The sequence below is a fragment of the Ranitomeya imitator genome, chromosome 9 (assembly GCF_032444005.1).
Source record: "Ranitomeya imitator isolate aRanImi1 chromosome 9, aRanImi1.pri, whole genome shotgun sequence".
NCBI classification, from domain to species: domain Eukaryota; kingdom Metazoa; phylum Chordata; class Amphibia; order Anura; family Dendrobatidae; genus Ranitomeya; species Ranitomeya imitator.
This window is the reverse complement of record NC_091290.1, coordinates 33,470,903-33,487,348: the sequence shown is the minus strand read 5'-3', so window position 1 is coordinate 33,487,348 and position 16,446 is coordinate 33,470,903. Positions and strand designations below refer to the sequence as shown.

The 16,446-nt window shown below is 47.4% G+C and overlaps 1 protein-coding gene across 2 annotated transcripts in view; it reads left to right on the top strand.

The window, feature by feature from the left end:
* Positions 1-16,446, top strand: part of LOC138649047 (dentin sialophosphoprotein-like) — a 95,511-nt gene that overhangs the window by 66,515 nt on the left and 12,550 nt on the right. For both annotated transcript variants that reach the window (XM_069739131.1, XM_069739130.1), the window contains exon 5: positions 12,459-12,515. In XM_069739131.1, the coding sequence (XP_069595232.1) occupies positions 12,459-12,515 (57 nt within the window). The remainder of the gene's footprint in view (positions 1-12,458; positions 12,516-16,446) is intronic.

Here is a 16,446-nt window from a genome sequence, read left to right as displayed (position 1 = left end):
TGACCTTCGCTAGAATGGGCAGAACACTCCCCGCTTGGCATCAACCGATGCCACCCACAGGTTCTTTTGGCGAAAACAGTAAGACAAGTTCCGCAACTGGTCTGAGGAATAGTTTACTCTCCCCGGACTTGCCTACTTTGACCTCAACCTTACGCACTTTCCCATCTTTGCTTGGGAATATTTTAGTGATGAGGCCTAGTGGCCAATCATTACGGTGAGACTGGCTGTCTTTCATGAGAACGACATCGCCGGTTTTGATGTTTGGTTTGTCGGTCTGCCACTTCTTCCTGGGTTGTAAGGTGGAGAGGTTATGCTTCCTCCATCTGTCCCAGAAGGTATTGGAGAGACTTTGGACTTGTCTCCATTGTCGTCTGTAGAGGTCCTGGTTGCTAAATTCTCCAGGTGGAGCGCTGAGAACGCTGGCGTTCTGAGTAAGTAACATGGCAGGAGTGAGAATGGTCGGATCCTCAGAGTCACTAGAAAGTGAAGTCAATGGTCTAGCATTAATGATGGCCGAAACTTCTGCCAGGAATGTGGTTAAACTTTCATGTGTGAGTCTTGCGCTACCTGCTTGCAAGAAGATGGAGTCAAGGATTCTGCGTGCCATTCCTATCATCCTCTCCCAAGCACCTCCCATGTGAGAAGTGTGTGGAAGATTGAAAGTCCAGGTTGTGTCCTTAAGGTGTCTTGCATAATGCCACTGTTTAGGGTCGGTGGATCTCCTGATCCTTAGCACCCGATTGCTGACATAGACATAGAAACGACGAGTTTCATTGCAAATGTACGCCAACACTACCTTGCTGTCGGTGTAGAACTCGATTTCTTTGACCTCCAGGTCCATTTCTGTCGAGATAAGCTCGGCTAACTCTACTGCTAACACAGCTGCACAGAGTTCCAGTCTGGGTACTGTGTGTTCACGGAGTGGGGCCAATTTTGTCCGACTCATAACAAGCCTCACGTGGCATTGTTCATTGATGTCAGTAGTTTTCAAATACGCCACTGCTGCAATTGCTTTGGTTGAGGCATCGCAGAAGATACAAAGCCTTTGCATCTTGATTTCTGTTGATGGCACAGAAGCATATGGTCGTGCAACGTAGAGACTTGACAGGGCTTCTAAAGAGTTCTTGCATCTTACCCACAAGTCTCTTTTCTCACTGGGAAGCGGATCATCCCAATCGGACGTCTCTTGGGTGAAGTCTCTCAACATCATTTTACCTTGGATAGTTACAGGAGTTACAAATCCCAGAGGATCGTACAAGCTGTTCACAACGAACAGGACGCCTCTACGCGTGAAAGGTTTCTCTTCTTCGCTGATCTGGAAGGTGAATGCATCCTTCTTCAAATCCCAAAGTAAACCCAGGCTCCGCTGCATAGGAAGGGAGTCCGTGCTTAAATCCAAGTCTTTTAAATCGGTTGAGTAATCTTGAGAGAGAAAGGCTGCCATTAGTTTTTGGCTGTTGGAAGCAATTTTGTGCAACCTCAAATTGGATGAAGCGAGCATTTCTTGTGCCCTTTTCAGGAGACTAACTGCCGACTCATCTGTGGGTGTGGATTTCAGGCAGTCATCTACGTAGAAATCCTTTTCCACAAAAGATCTTACATCCGATCCGTACTTTGCTTCACCCTCTCTGGCTGAATGTCTAAGCCCATAGATAGCGACAGCAGGGGAAGGGCTGTTCCCGAAGATGTGTACCTTCATACGATATTCCACGATGTCCTTGTAGGGGTCATTATCGCGGTACCAGAAAAACCTCAAGTAGTTTCTGTGTTCTTCTTTAACAAGGAAGCAGTGAAACATCTGTTGTATGTCAGCCATAAATGCTACTGCATCTTTGCGGAAATGAAGAAGTACTCCCAGAAGTCTGTTGTTGAGGTCTGGACAAGACAGAAAGACGTCGTTTAAAGAAACACCTTCGTATCTGGCACTTGAGTCAAATACCACTCTTATCTGACCAGGTTTCTTCGGATGATACACGCCGAAAATAGGTAAGTACCAACATTCCTCGGAATCTTGAAGTGCAGGTACAATTTCCGCGTGGCCATTCTGGAATATTCTTTCCATGAAGGTAAAGAAGTGTTCTTTTGTCTCTGGTGACTTCTGCAGTTTGCGTGTAAGGGAGACAAATCGACTGTACACAAGTTCTCTGTTGTTGGGTAAGCGTTGCCTCTGTGGTTTGAATGGTAAGGGTGCGACCCAACTCTTTGATTCATCTCTTACTATCTCCCGTTCCATGATGTCCAAGAACAGTCTGTCCTCTATGGACGTTGCTACCTGGTTGTCTTCTCTTGTCCTGTGGAAAACTGTGCACCCTATATGATCTTCCTCACCATCGCATGCATGATCTTCACAGGAAGCATCAGCTAACGGACAAGGTGGAAGGGCGTTGTGTGGCAATTCTTTAATCAGGAAACTGCTCTCGCATGGCTGGAAGAGAGATGGGCGTCCATTCTCGAGGGTATTGGTGAGCATGCTGTTGACTGATGTCTGCCTGTGTGCTCCACCCAAACAGACGTCTCCCACAATGACCCATCCTAGGTCAAGTCTCTGAGCATATGGGGTGTTTTGTGGGCCGTTGATCTGTCCTCTAGCCTTGTGGACCTGTAAAATGTCTCTTCCGAGGAGTAAGACGATAGGAGCTCCTTGGTCAAGCTCCGGTATCAGGTGAGCTATACATTTCAAGTGGGTATGATGAGCTGCTACCTCTGGTGTAGGTATCTCCGACCTGTTGTCGGGAATTTGATTGCACTCCAGTATCGATGGCAAGGATAAGCAGGTTTGACCGTCTATAGACTCTACTTTGAATCCGGTCGCCTTTCTCCCCGCCGTCTCGACAGTACCTGCACATGTCTTCAAGGAGTACGGAGAGCCGGGACCAGCAATGTTGAAGGTGTTGAAGAAAAAGGACTTAGCTAGAGACCTGTTACTCTGATCGTCCAAGATTGCATATACCTTGATTGCCTTATCCCGTTGGCTCGCTGGGAATACTCTGACAAGACAGATCTTCGAGCAGGATCTTCCTGCTACAAGTTCCTTGCAGATCTCTGTACACTGAGAAGTGACCACTGGGGTGTCAATGTCAGTGTCCATCTGTTTTTCGGCAGACTCTTCTACTCGCGACGATACCCCTGAGGGTGGTCCAGGGTGTAGAGCCGTGTTGTGCTCCGCACTACTGCATTCTGCGCATTTCACACTGGTTTCACAGTTCTTGGCGAAGTGTGAGGTAGTCGCGCAGCATCTGAAGCATATCTTGTTTTCCTTTAGGAAGCTCTTACGGTCATCTAGAGGCTTCTCCCTGAAGGCTCTACATTTTAGTAGAGGATGAGGTTTCTTGTGTAGGGGGCAGTGTTTGCTGAGATCCTGAGGTTTGTCCTCCTCTGGGGAGGACTTACTTGCCCTGTAAGGAAAACCTGTGGAGGTAACATTAGTTTTGTGTACTGCCACTGGTGTTTTACTGGGTTTTACACCGGAGGCAGTGGTACATGACATAGTGAAATCGAAACTGGGGTCATTTCTAACTTTAGCCTGCTGAGCAACAAAGTCTACAAACACCCTGAAAGGAGGAAATGGCACCTTATGAGCCTGTTTGTAACGGGACCCGTGACTGACCCACTTTTCTTGTAAATTGTAAGGGAGCTTTTGGACAATCGGGTTGACACCTCTGGCAGTGTCCAGGAATGCCAACCCTGGTAGGTCACCTTCTGCCTGAGCAGCATGTACCTCCATTAACAAGTCGCTCAGTTCCCTGAGCTTTTGATAACCCTTATTTGCTATCTTGGGGAAATCATCAATTCTTTTATACAAAGCATTTTCTATAGCTTCTATTGACCCATAACATTCTTCGAGTCTCTCCCACACCATGCGAAGTCCTGTGTGTGGGTACTTTATGTTAAAGGGAACCTGTCACCTGAATTTGGCGGGACTGGTTTTGGGTCATATGGGCGGAGTTTTTGGGTGTTTGATTCACCCTTTCCTTACCCGCTGGCTGCATGCTGGCCGCGATATTGGATTGAAGTTCATGCTGTGTCCTCTGTAGTACATGCCTGCGCAAGGCAAGATTGCCTTGTGCAGGCATGTACTATAGAAAGACACAGCATGAACTTCAACCCAATATTGTGGCCAGCATGCAGCCAGCGGGTAAGGAAAGGGTGAATCAAACACCCAAAAACCACGCCCATATGACCACAAACCTGTCCCGCCAAATTCAGGTGACAGGTTCCCTTTAATGTTCCTGATTCTTTTGGCGTGTTCAGCTGACTCGTTCCCAAGCCACTTAACCAGTAGATCTAACTCTTCACTACTGGAAAGATGCAAGTCTCTGATGGCATTCTGGAAGGAGGCTCGCCATGCTCTGTAGCTTTCAGCTTGATCAGTGAACTTTACAAGTCCCTTGGTCACCAGCTCCCGGTGGGTAAAGAACCTTGCAAAGTTCATAGTGGCTGAGTCAGTGCCAACATGAGCTGGTGTGCTGTTGTCATGCGGTGTGTGTGGTGCATCCTCATACCTGGTAGGAGCTTCTGGCTTAGGAAAGTCTGTATAAAACCGTTCTGAAGCGAAGGGTGTCCCTGTCAGTCTGGGAGGAGGCCGTACCTTCTGTTCTGTAAGATGGTAGTGGTGGTCGACGTCGTTTCGCAGTATACCTTCCTGCTTCCAGTACGGTGTTTGGGGGAAGGATCTCTGGTAATCTGTATAGGCTGGTTGGTGTAACGGATCAGAGTTGTCTTCTATTCCGGGATGTTGGTGGACATATTCTGAGACGCGTTGAGCAGGGTCCTGATGATCAAGGTCTGGTCCACGTACGTCGCTGTCACGCTCAGATTCGGGAAACTCCACGGTTTCTAAGAACTCAGCTTTGGCTATTGCGGCTGCTGCTTCTTTTTCGGCGGAAAGCCTTTCTAAGGTCGCTCGCAGGCGTGCTGTATCTGCGTCTCTATCGGCTTGCAGGCGGGCTCTTTCTGCTTCTTGCTCGGCTTGCAGGCGGGCTCTTTCTGCTTCTTGGCAGGCTCTTTCTGCTTCTCTATCTGCTTGCAGGCGGGCTCTTTCTGCTTCTTGCTCTGCTTGTCTTAACTTTAACTGCATCTCTTGTGCAGCGAAGGAGGATCTTACCTTCGCCGCCTCAGCTTCTGCTCGGGCGAGGGTGACAGACCTTTTCGAGGAAGACTTGCTAGAGCGGCTTGTTTGAGACCTCGTCCTGACTGAGGATGCTCGACTTGCAGACATCGTGTGTCCGTTTGCAGGCTGTAGGACGTCTCAGAGCGGGTAGGAATGACTTCAGCGTAGACTGAGACGTGTAGCGCTTGGCGGGCAATATGGCGGCCGCTGCGGTATCTGCAGGCTGTGCGGTGAGGTACAAGCGGCTGTGTAAGTGGTCTTGTTATTGCTGGCGTCTAGCCTGGTTTTGCTAGCCTCCGCTGGTATTTAGCTTCTGTTTTACTGCTTGCTGGTATCTAGCCTGCGTTTTACTGGCCTCCGCTGGCGTCAAGAATCCGTTTTACTGGCCAAGCTGGCGTCAAGAATCCGTTTTACTGTTCTGTCTTCATACACGTTGATACGGTGTGTGATCCGACATACGGCATAAACCACTTCTGTCTCCCAAATAAGCAGACTGTTCTCTGTAGTCTAACTTGTTTATTGGTAAACATGAGTGCGGTAAAACTATAAGAATACAAACGATTTGTATAAGTATTGGGCAAATAATAACATGACTGCAACTAACAGGGAAAGCATACAGGATGATGCAACTTCTATAATAACTACATACAGCAGGTAACCAAAAATCACATTTCCTGTGTACTAGCTGCTATACAGTTAATCACACTCTGTACAACATTACATAGCAAGAACAGGGATAATGGTCTTAGGCTACGTTCACACTAGCGTTGCGCCGCCCTGCGTCGGCGACGCAACGCGCGACGCACGAAAAAACGCCCGCAAACGCACTCAAAAACGCGCGCGTTTTGCGACGCGTGCGTAGTTTTTTGACCAAAATCGGACGCACAGAAAATGCAACTTGTTGCATTTTCTTGCGTCCGACGCTAGCGTCGAAAACGACGCACGTGTCGAAAAACGCCACCCAAAAAACGCACGCGTCCCCTATGTTAAACATAGGGGCGCGTCGCCGCTGCGTCGCCGGCGCAACAGCGACGCACATTGGCGGAACGCCAATGTGAACGTAGCCTTACCGGATAATCTTAACCGGAATGGCAAGTAAGTGAGGTAGTTCAACACAGCAGATTAACACGTGTGTCCAGGGAAATACACAGAGAGAAAATGGAGTTTCCCCTTCCCATGATACCTTGGTGAATCCCAGAATGCAACACTCTAATAGTTACTGAAAAACACAGGTAATAAATTTAACCACCACTGGGTGGTGCTATAACACAGCAAAACCAAAACTATGGTATTAAACCTTTTTAAAGCTAGATACGAAACCTGACCTTCGCTAGAATGGGCAGAACAAGCACAGCGGCCGGAAAGCAGAGCGGTGACGTCACCGCTCTGCTTTCCGGCTGACCGACGCTCACAGCCAGTACAGGAGGAGTGCAGAGCACAGCGCTGGAGGACAGACGGCTGTAGGTAAGTATGTAGTGTTTGTGTTTTTTTACTTTTAGGATGGTAACCAGGGTAAACATCGGGTTACTAAGCGCGGCCCTGCGCTTAGTTACCCGATGTTTACCCTGGTTACCAGTGAAGACATCGCTGGATCGGTGTCACACACGCCGATCCAGCGATGTCAGCAGGAGTCCAGCGACGAAATAAAGTTCTGGACTTTATTCAGCGACCAACGATCTCCCAGCAGGGGCCTGATCGTTGGTCGCTGTCACACATAACGATTTCATTAACGATATCGTTGCTACGTCACAAAAAGCAACGATATTGTTAACAATATCGTTATGTGTGAAGGTACCTTTACTCTGGGTATCTGTGTGGTCTACAGAAGTGCTGTTGGAAGGCCTTGGCTGCTGTCTTTGCTGTCTGGTCCTTGACAGGCACAATTTCCAGGAATCTGGAGTAATGGTCCACAATGGTGAGAGCATAGACATAACCTGATCGGCTGGGTGTTAGCTTCACGTGGTCTAAGGCCACCAGTTCAAGTGGCTGTTTGGTGACTATGGGCTGTAGGGGAGCCCTCTGACTGTCATGGTCCTTCCTGTGTAGGCTACATGGGCCACACTCTTGGCACCACTTTTCAATGGCTTTTCTCATGCCAAGCCAGTAGAACCTTCCACGAAGTAGAATCTCTAACTTCTTCCATTCGAAGTGTCCTGCTCCATCGTGGTACGCTTCCAGAACCATTGGCGCATCTTGTCTTGGGACCACTATCTGCCAAACTAACTCATGAGTGCGTGGGTCGATGTTTCTCTGGCCCAGCTTACCATCGTAGATAAATAGTTTGCCTTTCTCCTTCCACAGTTGTTGCGTCTCTTGTGGATCATCTGGACCAGGGTGTGAACCAGCCTGCGTCAGGAGTTCTTTCATCAGACGGACCGCAAGGTCACTGTCCTGGGTCTCTGCCCACCCATGGTGGGGCAATGGGCTCAGCGTGGCGTCTGGCTTGTTTTTGTTTCGGTGCCCGTTCCTCACATGATGGGAATACTGAGTCGCCCTGGGGCGATGGAAAGCTGGTAACTCTATTTCTTCGAGTGTTTCTGAATCTTCTCTTATTTCCGGCAAGTTGGGCATTCTGGACAATGCATTGGCATTCGCATGCTTGTGCCCTGCACGGTACTTGATGGTGAAATCATAATTGGACAACCGAGCCATCCACCGTTGCTCCAAGGCACCTAGTTTGGCTGTGTCTAAGTGTGTCAGGGGATTGTTTTCCGTGAAGACGGTAAATCTTGCCGAGGCCAGGTAGTGCTTAAATCTCTCTGTCACTGCCCAGACGATGGCGAGGAACTCCAACTTAAAGGAACTGTAGTTTTCAGGGTTCCTTTCGGTGGGACGACGTTTCCTGCTGGCATAGGCGATTACCCTTGCTCTGCCTTTCTGGACCTGGGACAACACGGCTCCTAGTCCCATGTTGCTGGCGTCCGTGTACAGCACAAACGGTTGGTCATATTTAGGGTAAGCCAGCACCTCATCTCCCATCAGAGCCAACTTCAAACGAGTGAAGGATCTCTCCAGTCCATCATCATAGTTGAATGGGGTATTCTTACCCTTGGTTTACTTGGATTGGCCCACTATCATGTCATGTAGTGGTGCGGCTTTTTTGGTGAAGTCCTTGATAAATCTTCTGTAGTAACCTACCAACCCAAGGAACTGCCGGACTTCATGGAGGTTGCTGGGCTTTGGCCAGTCTCTGATCACAGTGACCTTGTCAGGGTCTGTGGCCACTCCTTCAGCGCTCACCACATAGCCCAGGTACTGCACTTTGGGCTTTAACAGATGGCATTTGGATGGTTTTACCTTTAGGCCAAAGTTGGACAGAGCTTCGAACACCATAAAATATCCTGTCTCAAGTATCGACTGTGTCCTCATGAGACCATAATAGAGTATATTACTAGATAGCACTTACATTAGGGGTGGTCTGTTGTATGTGGTCTTCCCCAAGCGCCCCAACGCGCGTTTCGTCCCTTCGTCAGGAGGCGATGTATATTTGTCTGGACCACAAGAAATTTACATTTTTAAAGCTAATGTGTGGTAAGACAATATGGAAAAAAAAATGTCATATTTAGAGATATTTTAATATATAGTGTAGTTATAGTAAATTAGCTGTTAGACCAGGGGTCTATGAATTTATAGCATTTGCTAAATGGAAAACAATGACCGTCTTTATGTACAGAAGGTTTGCGTTCACGATTATTCTGCTCTCGTGATAATGTGGTCAGCTTATCTAAACAGACAAATAAATGACCACAAATCAGCCTGCATGTATCTGATCGTCGATCGTTTACTGGGCACGATCATGTAGCGTAAATTAAGTCATAGGATGAATTTAGTGGCATTAAACGACCGCCGATCAGCTACATAGACGGGCCGACCTCGCTTCAATGTGCACAGAACGATCGTTAACACGATCTTTCTATACTCATAGGCTTTTTGTGCTGCGTTTTCTCCTTTCATAATGAGTTTGTCACAGGGATACCGTGACAAAGAGGAGTCAGAAGATTGCAGCATCTGTTTTCACAGACTCTTGCACTGATTAGAACTGCTTCGCCATCTTATTAAACAGTGCAGTTTTTTTTCCCTGTTGACAGTGCAAGGGTCAATCAGTTCATTTGCTCTCCTGGAGCTCTCCAACCTGGACCGTCTCAGCTGTTCAGTGTTGGCCACTCCCGTCTTTTATATGTGCTCACCACTGGCACTTGAGAATTGCCAGTGAAGGTTCTTCCTGCCTGGTTAGGAGTTGGAGGTTACATTTGTGTTTGGAGTATGCTTTTGGAAAGCTGTTACATTGAGTTTGTTTGAGTTTTTATCCTAATCCTCTCTTATTCGGTTTCACCTTCCTATACCCCCGTGTTCCACTTTGTTGTTTGGTGAGTGTATTTTGTGTGATTGTGAGTTTCATTTATCCTTATCCATTAGTGTTATCCTATACACTTCAGCCTCACGCCTGCCTGGGTGGGGGAGGGAACAGATACGTGATAATAATAGAGCACAGTAAGGCACGTGACCCCGGCATCTCCACCTTCAGGAGTAATCCGTGGGACAGGGATAGACTAGGGCCCCCACTAGTTTGAGGGATTGGGTAGGCACCCACAGTCACTAGTAGTTTTTATTTCTATCACTTGGTACTTTATAGTATGTAATAAAATTTAATGTGAGCATTAACTCCTACTGTTCTTCTTTTGTTGCTAAATTTTTGGAGTTGCTTTGAGCCATATATGTATTTGAGAATTTTGCTAAATGGCTTTGTTTTCCTTTTGAGCTTTTTATTTTATGGATTTATGGATTTATTTCTAATTGTTATTGTTCTTGGCAGCACATGTCCTGTTTACACAAGCTTCAAAATTATTTCACTGCATTTAGCTCATTCGTCCAGTGATTTCCATCCTGTATACACTGGCCCACTGTCGGGAAATGAGCATTGCTAGGAATGCTACTGTAATTGCATCCTAAGATAAATTAAATGGCTGAAAACTGAGATGGGAAGTAATGTTTAGTGTGAGCATGTAGAGATTGAGACATGCTATTTCTCATGCAATGTTAGTGTTTCCTACATTGTATGTTGTTTCCTTTTTTCTGATATCTGACATAGCTGCAGCGAGTTATCAGTCGCTGAGCGAAGATGAGCAACATACTAAGAAAATCAGAGGTACATCTTAAAAGGCATGTATCCATTTTTTTAGCATTAAAGGGAATCTGTCAGCAGGTTTTTGCTATATAATCTGAGAGAAACAAGATGTAAGGGCAGAGATCCTGATTCCAGCGATGTGTCACTTACTGGGCTGGTTGGTGCAGTTTTAATAAAATCCCTGATTTCTTTTCTGTACATATAGCAGTGCCCAAATTGCTGAGCTGTGTATAACCCCGCCCACACCACTGTGGACACTGCACATTCTCAGGAAGCAGCCAATCAGTGGTGGAGGCGGGCTTAAACAGATTAGCTGGACTGCCTGTCACGGACCACCTAGTCCTTCAGTGATAATCTCCTGCTGATAAAACATTGATTGTATTAAAACTACAGAAAGCAGCTGAGAAAGTGACACATCCCTTGGAATCAGGGTCTCTGCCCCCTACATTATGCTGCTCTGAGATTAAATCAGTGCGGATTCCTTTTAAACCATCAGTCCACCCTGCAACTGAAAGTGACCCATACAGGTTATTTGCGAACTATATAGCGTCAATTTTTAGAAATTATATCTCAATATTATTTAAAGGGGTTCTCCACTTTTGCAACCCTTTTCTTAAATCCATGCTTTTGGGGCTAAAAAACATTACAATTGTGTTTCACAAAAGTTTTTTTTTGCATCTTTTACCGTGTAAAGCCTGTTTATTAGTGGCTGAAGAATAAATTCATTGATTATCCATCAACGAGCTCTTTCAGATTGAGCTTAATTCTTTTATTTGTTTTATCCTGAGCTGCTCTCAGCTGATTTATGACCACAGACCAAATCAAAGCTAAATGTCCAGCGAAACAAAAAGCTTGTAAAAGCCAAACGATGCAAAATGTTTTATGGAACCTAATTGCCAAAATTATTTTTAGCCCTTAATACATCCATTTAAGGCCTGTCCCACACGTCCAGATAATTCCGGTACCGGAAAAATCGGTACCGGAGTTATCCGTGTCCGTGTGCTCACGTGGCACATCAGTGTAGCACACATGCGGCAGCCGTGTGCCGTCCGTGTGCCGACTGGGTACCACACGCACCGTTCAGGAGACAGCACTAAAGTTAAGCGCTGTCCCCTGCTTTGGGTGCTGAATTCAGAATTCATTCCTTCTTCCCAGCAGCGTTAGCTGGAGAGAAGGAATGAAAAATAATTTAAAAAAATTTTTTTTTGTTTTTAAAATAAAGTTCCCGGTAATCTCCCCCCACCCACCCCCTGTGCGCCCGCCCGCTGGCATTAAAGTACTTACCCAGCTCCCTCGGCGCTTCCATCCTCTCAGCGTCGCAGCTCTTCCTGTATGAGCGGTCACGTGGTGCCGCTTATTACAGTGATGAATATGCAGCTCCACCCCTATGGGAGGTGGAGCCGTATATTCATCACTGTAATGTGTAATGTAAATTTTCCTGACAAAAACCGGACATTTCTGCCAGAAATCCGCATGTGTTTTTACCGTGATTTTACCGCGTTTTTCCCACGTTTTTTATGCGTTTTTCCCAAATGCATAGAATAGCGGGAAAAACGCAGAAAATCCACAAAATTAATGAACTGCTGCTTTTTTTTTTACCACGATGCTTTTTTTTAGTGGAAAAAAGGCATCATGTACACAAAACATGCAGAATGCATTCTAAATGATAGGATGCATAATGTATGCGTTTTTAATGAGTTTTTATAGCGTTTTTACCACGAAAAAAACACGAAAAAACCTGAACGTGTGCATATAGCCTAAAGTTTGTATCTAGCACACATAGTTGGGTTATCTGAAAAAAAACATTTGTTCCAGTATCAAAATGGAGCACCACACCCTCTTTAACAGTTAAAAGACAAAACTTGGATCTCGTGTTGAAGTTCTCCAGTAGGTCAGTCCAAGGTCTTAGGATGGTGACAAACTAGAAGAAGAACTACATAGAATATTATTTTCTTGTCATTTTTTTTAACTTCTGGTTGAAGAAGACCTTTCCTTCTGAGGTTGTAACATGTAAGCATGGGCACGACTTCTACAGCTCTTGTTGGGTGTTTGGGTTGTCTGTGGAAGCAGACACTGATGTTCTTAACCCCGTTGTATGAAAAACCTCATTTTTTCTATGTGTAATAATTATAATAATTGTTTTTATTATATAGCTATTTATTCCATGGTGCTTTACATGTGAGGAAGGGTAATAATCCATTCTTCCATCTCTTTCTCGTTTAGGCCCCTCTGGTTATGCTGCCTGAAATCATGTTCTCGCACTCAGGGTCATAAGAAAAGGTTATTATTTTTTTCATTTACATATGTTCATCTCTAAATGTTTCTTGAGAGGGTGGGTGGGGGGAGGACAATGGAGAAAGATCAGCTACCAATGGCTGAATCAGACACATGGTTGAAATATCTGCATCTCGTTACCTACCGTAGGTCAATAGTTGCTATGAAGGTAGCAATACTGTTACGCCGCTGCCGTTGCCGCCTACTCATACTCACCTCTCTTCGGCACGCATCCTCTCCTGCGGCGTCCTCCTCTCTGCGCTCGCTCCCGGCTTCTGTTGCTTGTCGGGTGCGCGTGCACGCCAGATTCAGCACTGGCGCGCACCTCTAACCTTCCTGGTGGCGCTCATTCCCTCCTCTCTTTCGTCTTGGAGGATCTTCCCGGAAGTGCCTAGCTGCATTGGTATGTAAGCTGCTTCCGTCCGCCCCTCTGTGCCTGAAGATCACTTGTGTTCTACTAGTGCTCTTGGCCTCTCGTCTGTGCTGTATGCTGTTTTGTTTCCGGTTCTCCCTTTTCCTCTTTCGGTGCCGTCCCTGTGTTACCAGTCCTGTATCACCGCAGTCCTCCTGCCGTCCCTGTGTTACCAGTCCTGTATCACCGCAGTCCTCCTGCCGTCCCTGTGTTACCAGTCCTGTATCGCCGCAGTCCTCCTGCCGTCCCTGTGTTACCAGTCCTGTATCACCGCAGTCCTCCTGCCGTCCCTGTGTTACCAGTCCTGTATCACCGCAGTCCTCCTGCCGTCCCTGTGTTACCAGTCCTGTATCACCGCAGTCCTCCTGCCGTCCCTGTGTTACCAGTCATGTATCACCGCAGTCCTCCTGCCGTCCCTGTGTTACCAGTCATGTATCACCGCAGTCCTCCTGCCGTCCCTGTGTTACCAGTCCTGTATCACCGCAGTTCTCCTGCCGTCCCTGTTACCAGTCCTGTATCACCGCAGTCCTCCTGTTGTCCCTGTGTTACCAGTCCTGTATTACCGCAGTCCTCCTGCCGTCCCTGTGTTACCAGTCCTGTATCACCGCAGTCCTCCTGCCGTCCCTGTGTTACCAGTCCTGTATCACCGCAGTTCTCCTGCCGTCCCTGTTACCAGTCCTGTATCACCGCAGTCCTCCTGTTGTCCCTGTGTTACCAGTCCTGTATCACCGCAGTCCTCCTGCCGTCCCTGTGTTACCAGTCCTGTATCACCGCAGTCCTCCTGCCGTCCCTGTGTTACCAGTCCTGTATCACCGCAGTCCTCCTGCCGTCCCTGTGTTACCAGTCCTGTATCACCGCAGTCCTCCTGCCGTCCCTGTGTTACCAGTCCTGTATCACCGCAGTCCTCCTGCCGTCCCTGTGTTACCAGTCCTGTATCACCGCAGTCCTCCTGCCGTCCCTGTGTTACCAGTCCTGTATCGCCGCAGTCCTCCTGCCGTCCCTGTGTTACCAGTCCTGTATCACCGCAGTCCTCCTGTTGTCCCTGTGTTACCAGTCCTGTATCACCGCAGTCCTCCTGTTGTCCCTGTGTTACCAGTCCTGTATCACCGCAGTCCTCCTGCCGTCCCTGTATTACCAGTCCTGTATCACCACAGTCCTCCTGCCGTCCCTGTGTTACCAGTCCTGTATCACCGCAGTCCTCCTGCCATCCCTGTGTTACCAGTCCTGTATCACCGCAGTCCTCCTGCCGTCCCTGTGTTACCAGTCCTGTATCACTGCAGTCCTGTGTTTCACCGCCTCCCGTTAGTCTGGTGCCTCTTTTGTTTCCTCCGGTCCCACGTATCCTTTTGTCTGTTCCATCTTGCTTCCCCAGCTTCCGTGGTGATAGTCCCTCACGGGCCTGCCCCTAACTCTCCCTGTACAGGGGGCGGTCCACCTGGTCTGCTCGTCCGTGGGGGGATCGTCATCACGGTCCAGTGGGTCCACTTTCCATCTTTTCCCTAGTTAATCCTCACAAATACATTTGGATGTTTTTGTGATCCGTGTCAGATTTTCTTTGGAAATTATTATCTTCATCACCAAAGTAAAATGTTTTCTTGAAGGAGTTTTCCACTACTATGATCAGTGTTTCAGGGTGCTGCACCTCATCAGTGCAAAGTGTGAGAACTGGTTTGGCTACGGGAGCCCGAAACACTGTATCTTCAAATTGAGATTCTGGTTTGGCTTTTATCCTAAGTCATGTGACAACACTCTTTAAAGGGTCGATATTGACCTTTAGGATTGCTACCTCCAATAGTTGGTGCTAGAGTTCTAGTCTTCTTCCTTAGAGGGAGTCCCAGTCAAAAATGGTGCTTTGGGGTCTCTGGCGATTCAGTTTCACCACTGTCTGTCAGGGCAGTCCCACACGTCCAGATAATTCCGGTACCGGAATTATCCGTGTCCGTGTGCCCATGCGTTTCTGTGGCACATCAGTGTGGCACACGGGCGGCACACGTGTGCCGCCCGTGTGCCCACTGGGTACCACATGCACCGTGCTGGGTACCACACGCACCTGCATCTGGTGCTGAAGCCGCCATTGATATCTTCCCTGCAGCAGCGTTTGCTGTAGAGAAGATATGAATATTCCTTTTTTTTTTTAAGTTTCTCGTGTTTAAAATAAAGCTCCATGTCCCCAACCCCATGCCACCCCCTGTGCACTCCCCCACCCACCCCCCCTCCCGCTATTCTTAAAATACTCACCCGGCTCCCTCGCTGGCTGGCGCTGCTTCCTGTCCTGGCCGCACCTTCTACTGTATGAGCGGTCACGTGGGGCCGCTCATTTACAGTAATGAATATGCGGCTCCACCCCTATGGGAAGTGGAGCCGCATATTCATGACTGTAATCGGCGGCCCCACGTGACCGCTCATACAGTAGAAGGTGCGGCCAGGACAGGAAGCAGCGCTAGCGAGGGAGCGAGCCGGGTGAGTATTTTAAGAACAGCGGGGGGGGGCGAACAGGGGGTGGGAGGGGGATGGGGACATGAGGATATGAGGACATGTTCATATGAGGACAACCAGCAGAGGGCGCCTCTCATGTACTCGAGCCTGGGAGCTTTCTAGGATAGTTCCCACGATCTAGGAACAGCCAGCAGAGGGCGCCTCACCGCAAATGCAGGTAAATATAGGTCATTGACCTACTTTACCTTCATTTTCCGGGGTTTTGCAGACATGAGCAATGTTGCATTAGCAAAGCTCGTGGCTGCAAAATATTTTAACCCCTTCAGATGGATTTACATCGTTGGACGTTACAGATCTTCGGAAGGTATGGATATTGTTGTTGGTTTTTTTTGGGTACAGATCGAGGGTCTTCAGTGATTGGATTGAGCGTAGAATAAATTATTACAACAAGCTTTGTTTTCATTTCATTAAAATAATTTTTAATAATGTGTTTGTGTATTTTTTAACCCTTTACTAGTATTGGATTAATAATGGATAGGTGTCATAATTGATGCCTCTCCATTATTAATTTAGCTTAATGTCACCTTACAATAGCAAGGTGGCATTAACCCTTCATTACCCCATATCCCACCGCTACACGGGAATGGGAAGAGAGTGGCCAAGTGCCAGAATAGGCGCATCTTCCAGATGTGCCTTTTCTGGGGTGGCTGGGGGAAGATGTTTTTAGCCAGGGGGGGGGGCAATAACCGTGGACCCTCTCCAGGCTATTAATATCTGCCCTCAGTCACTGGCTTTACTACTCTGGCGGAGAAAATTGTGCGGGAGCCCATGCCAATTTTTTCCGCCATTTAACCCTTTAATTTAATAGCTAGAACGGCCAAATTTTGCATATACACACTACTAACATTAGTAGTGTGGAATATGCAAAAAAAATGGGGATATGAGATGGTTTACTGTATGTAAACCAGGTCTCATATCATGCCGGGTTTAGGAAGGAGAAAGCAAAAGCCGGTAATTGAATTACCGGCTTTCTGCTATATCGCGCTGGATGAAATATTAATATATATGTGTCTACTGACATATATATAT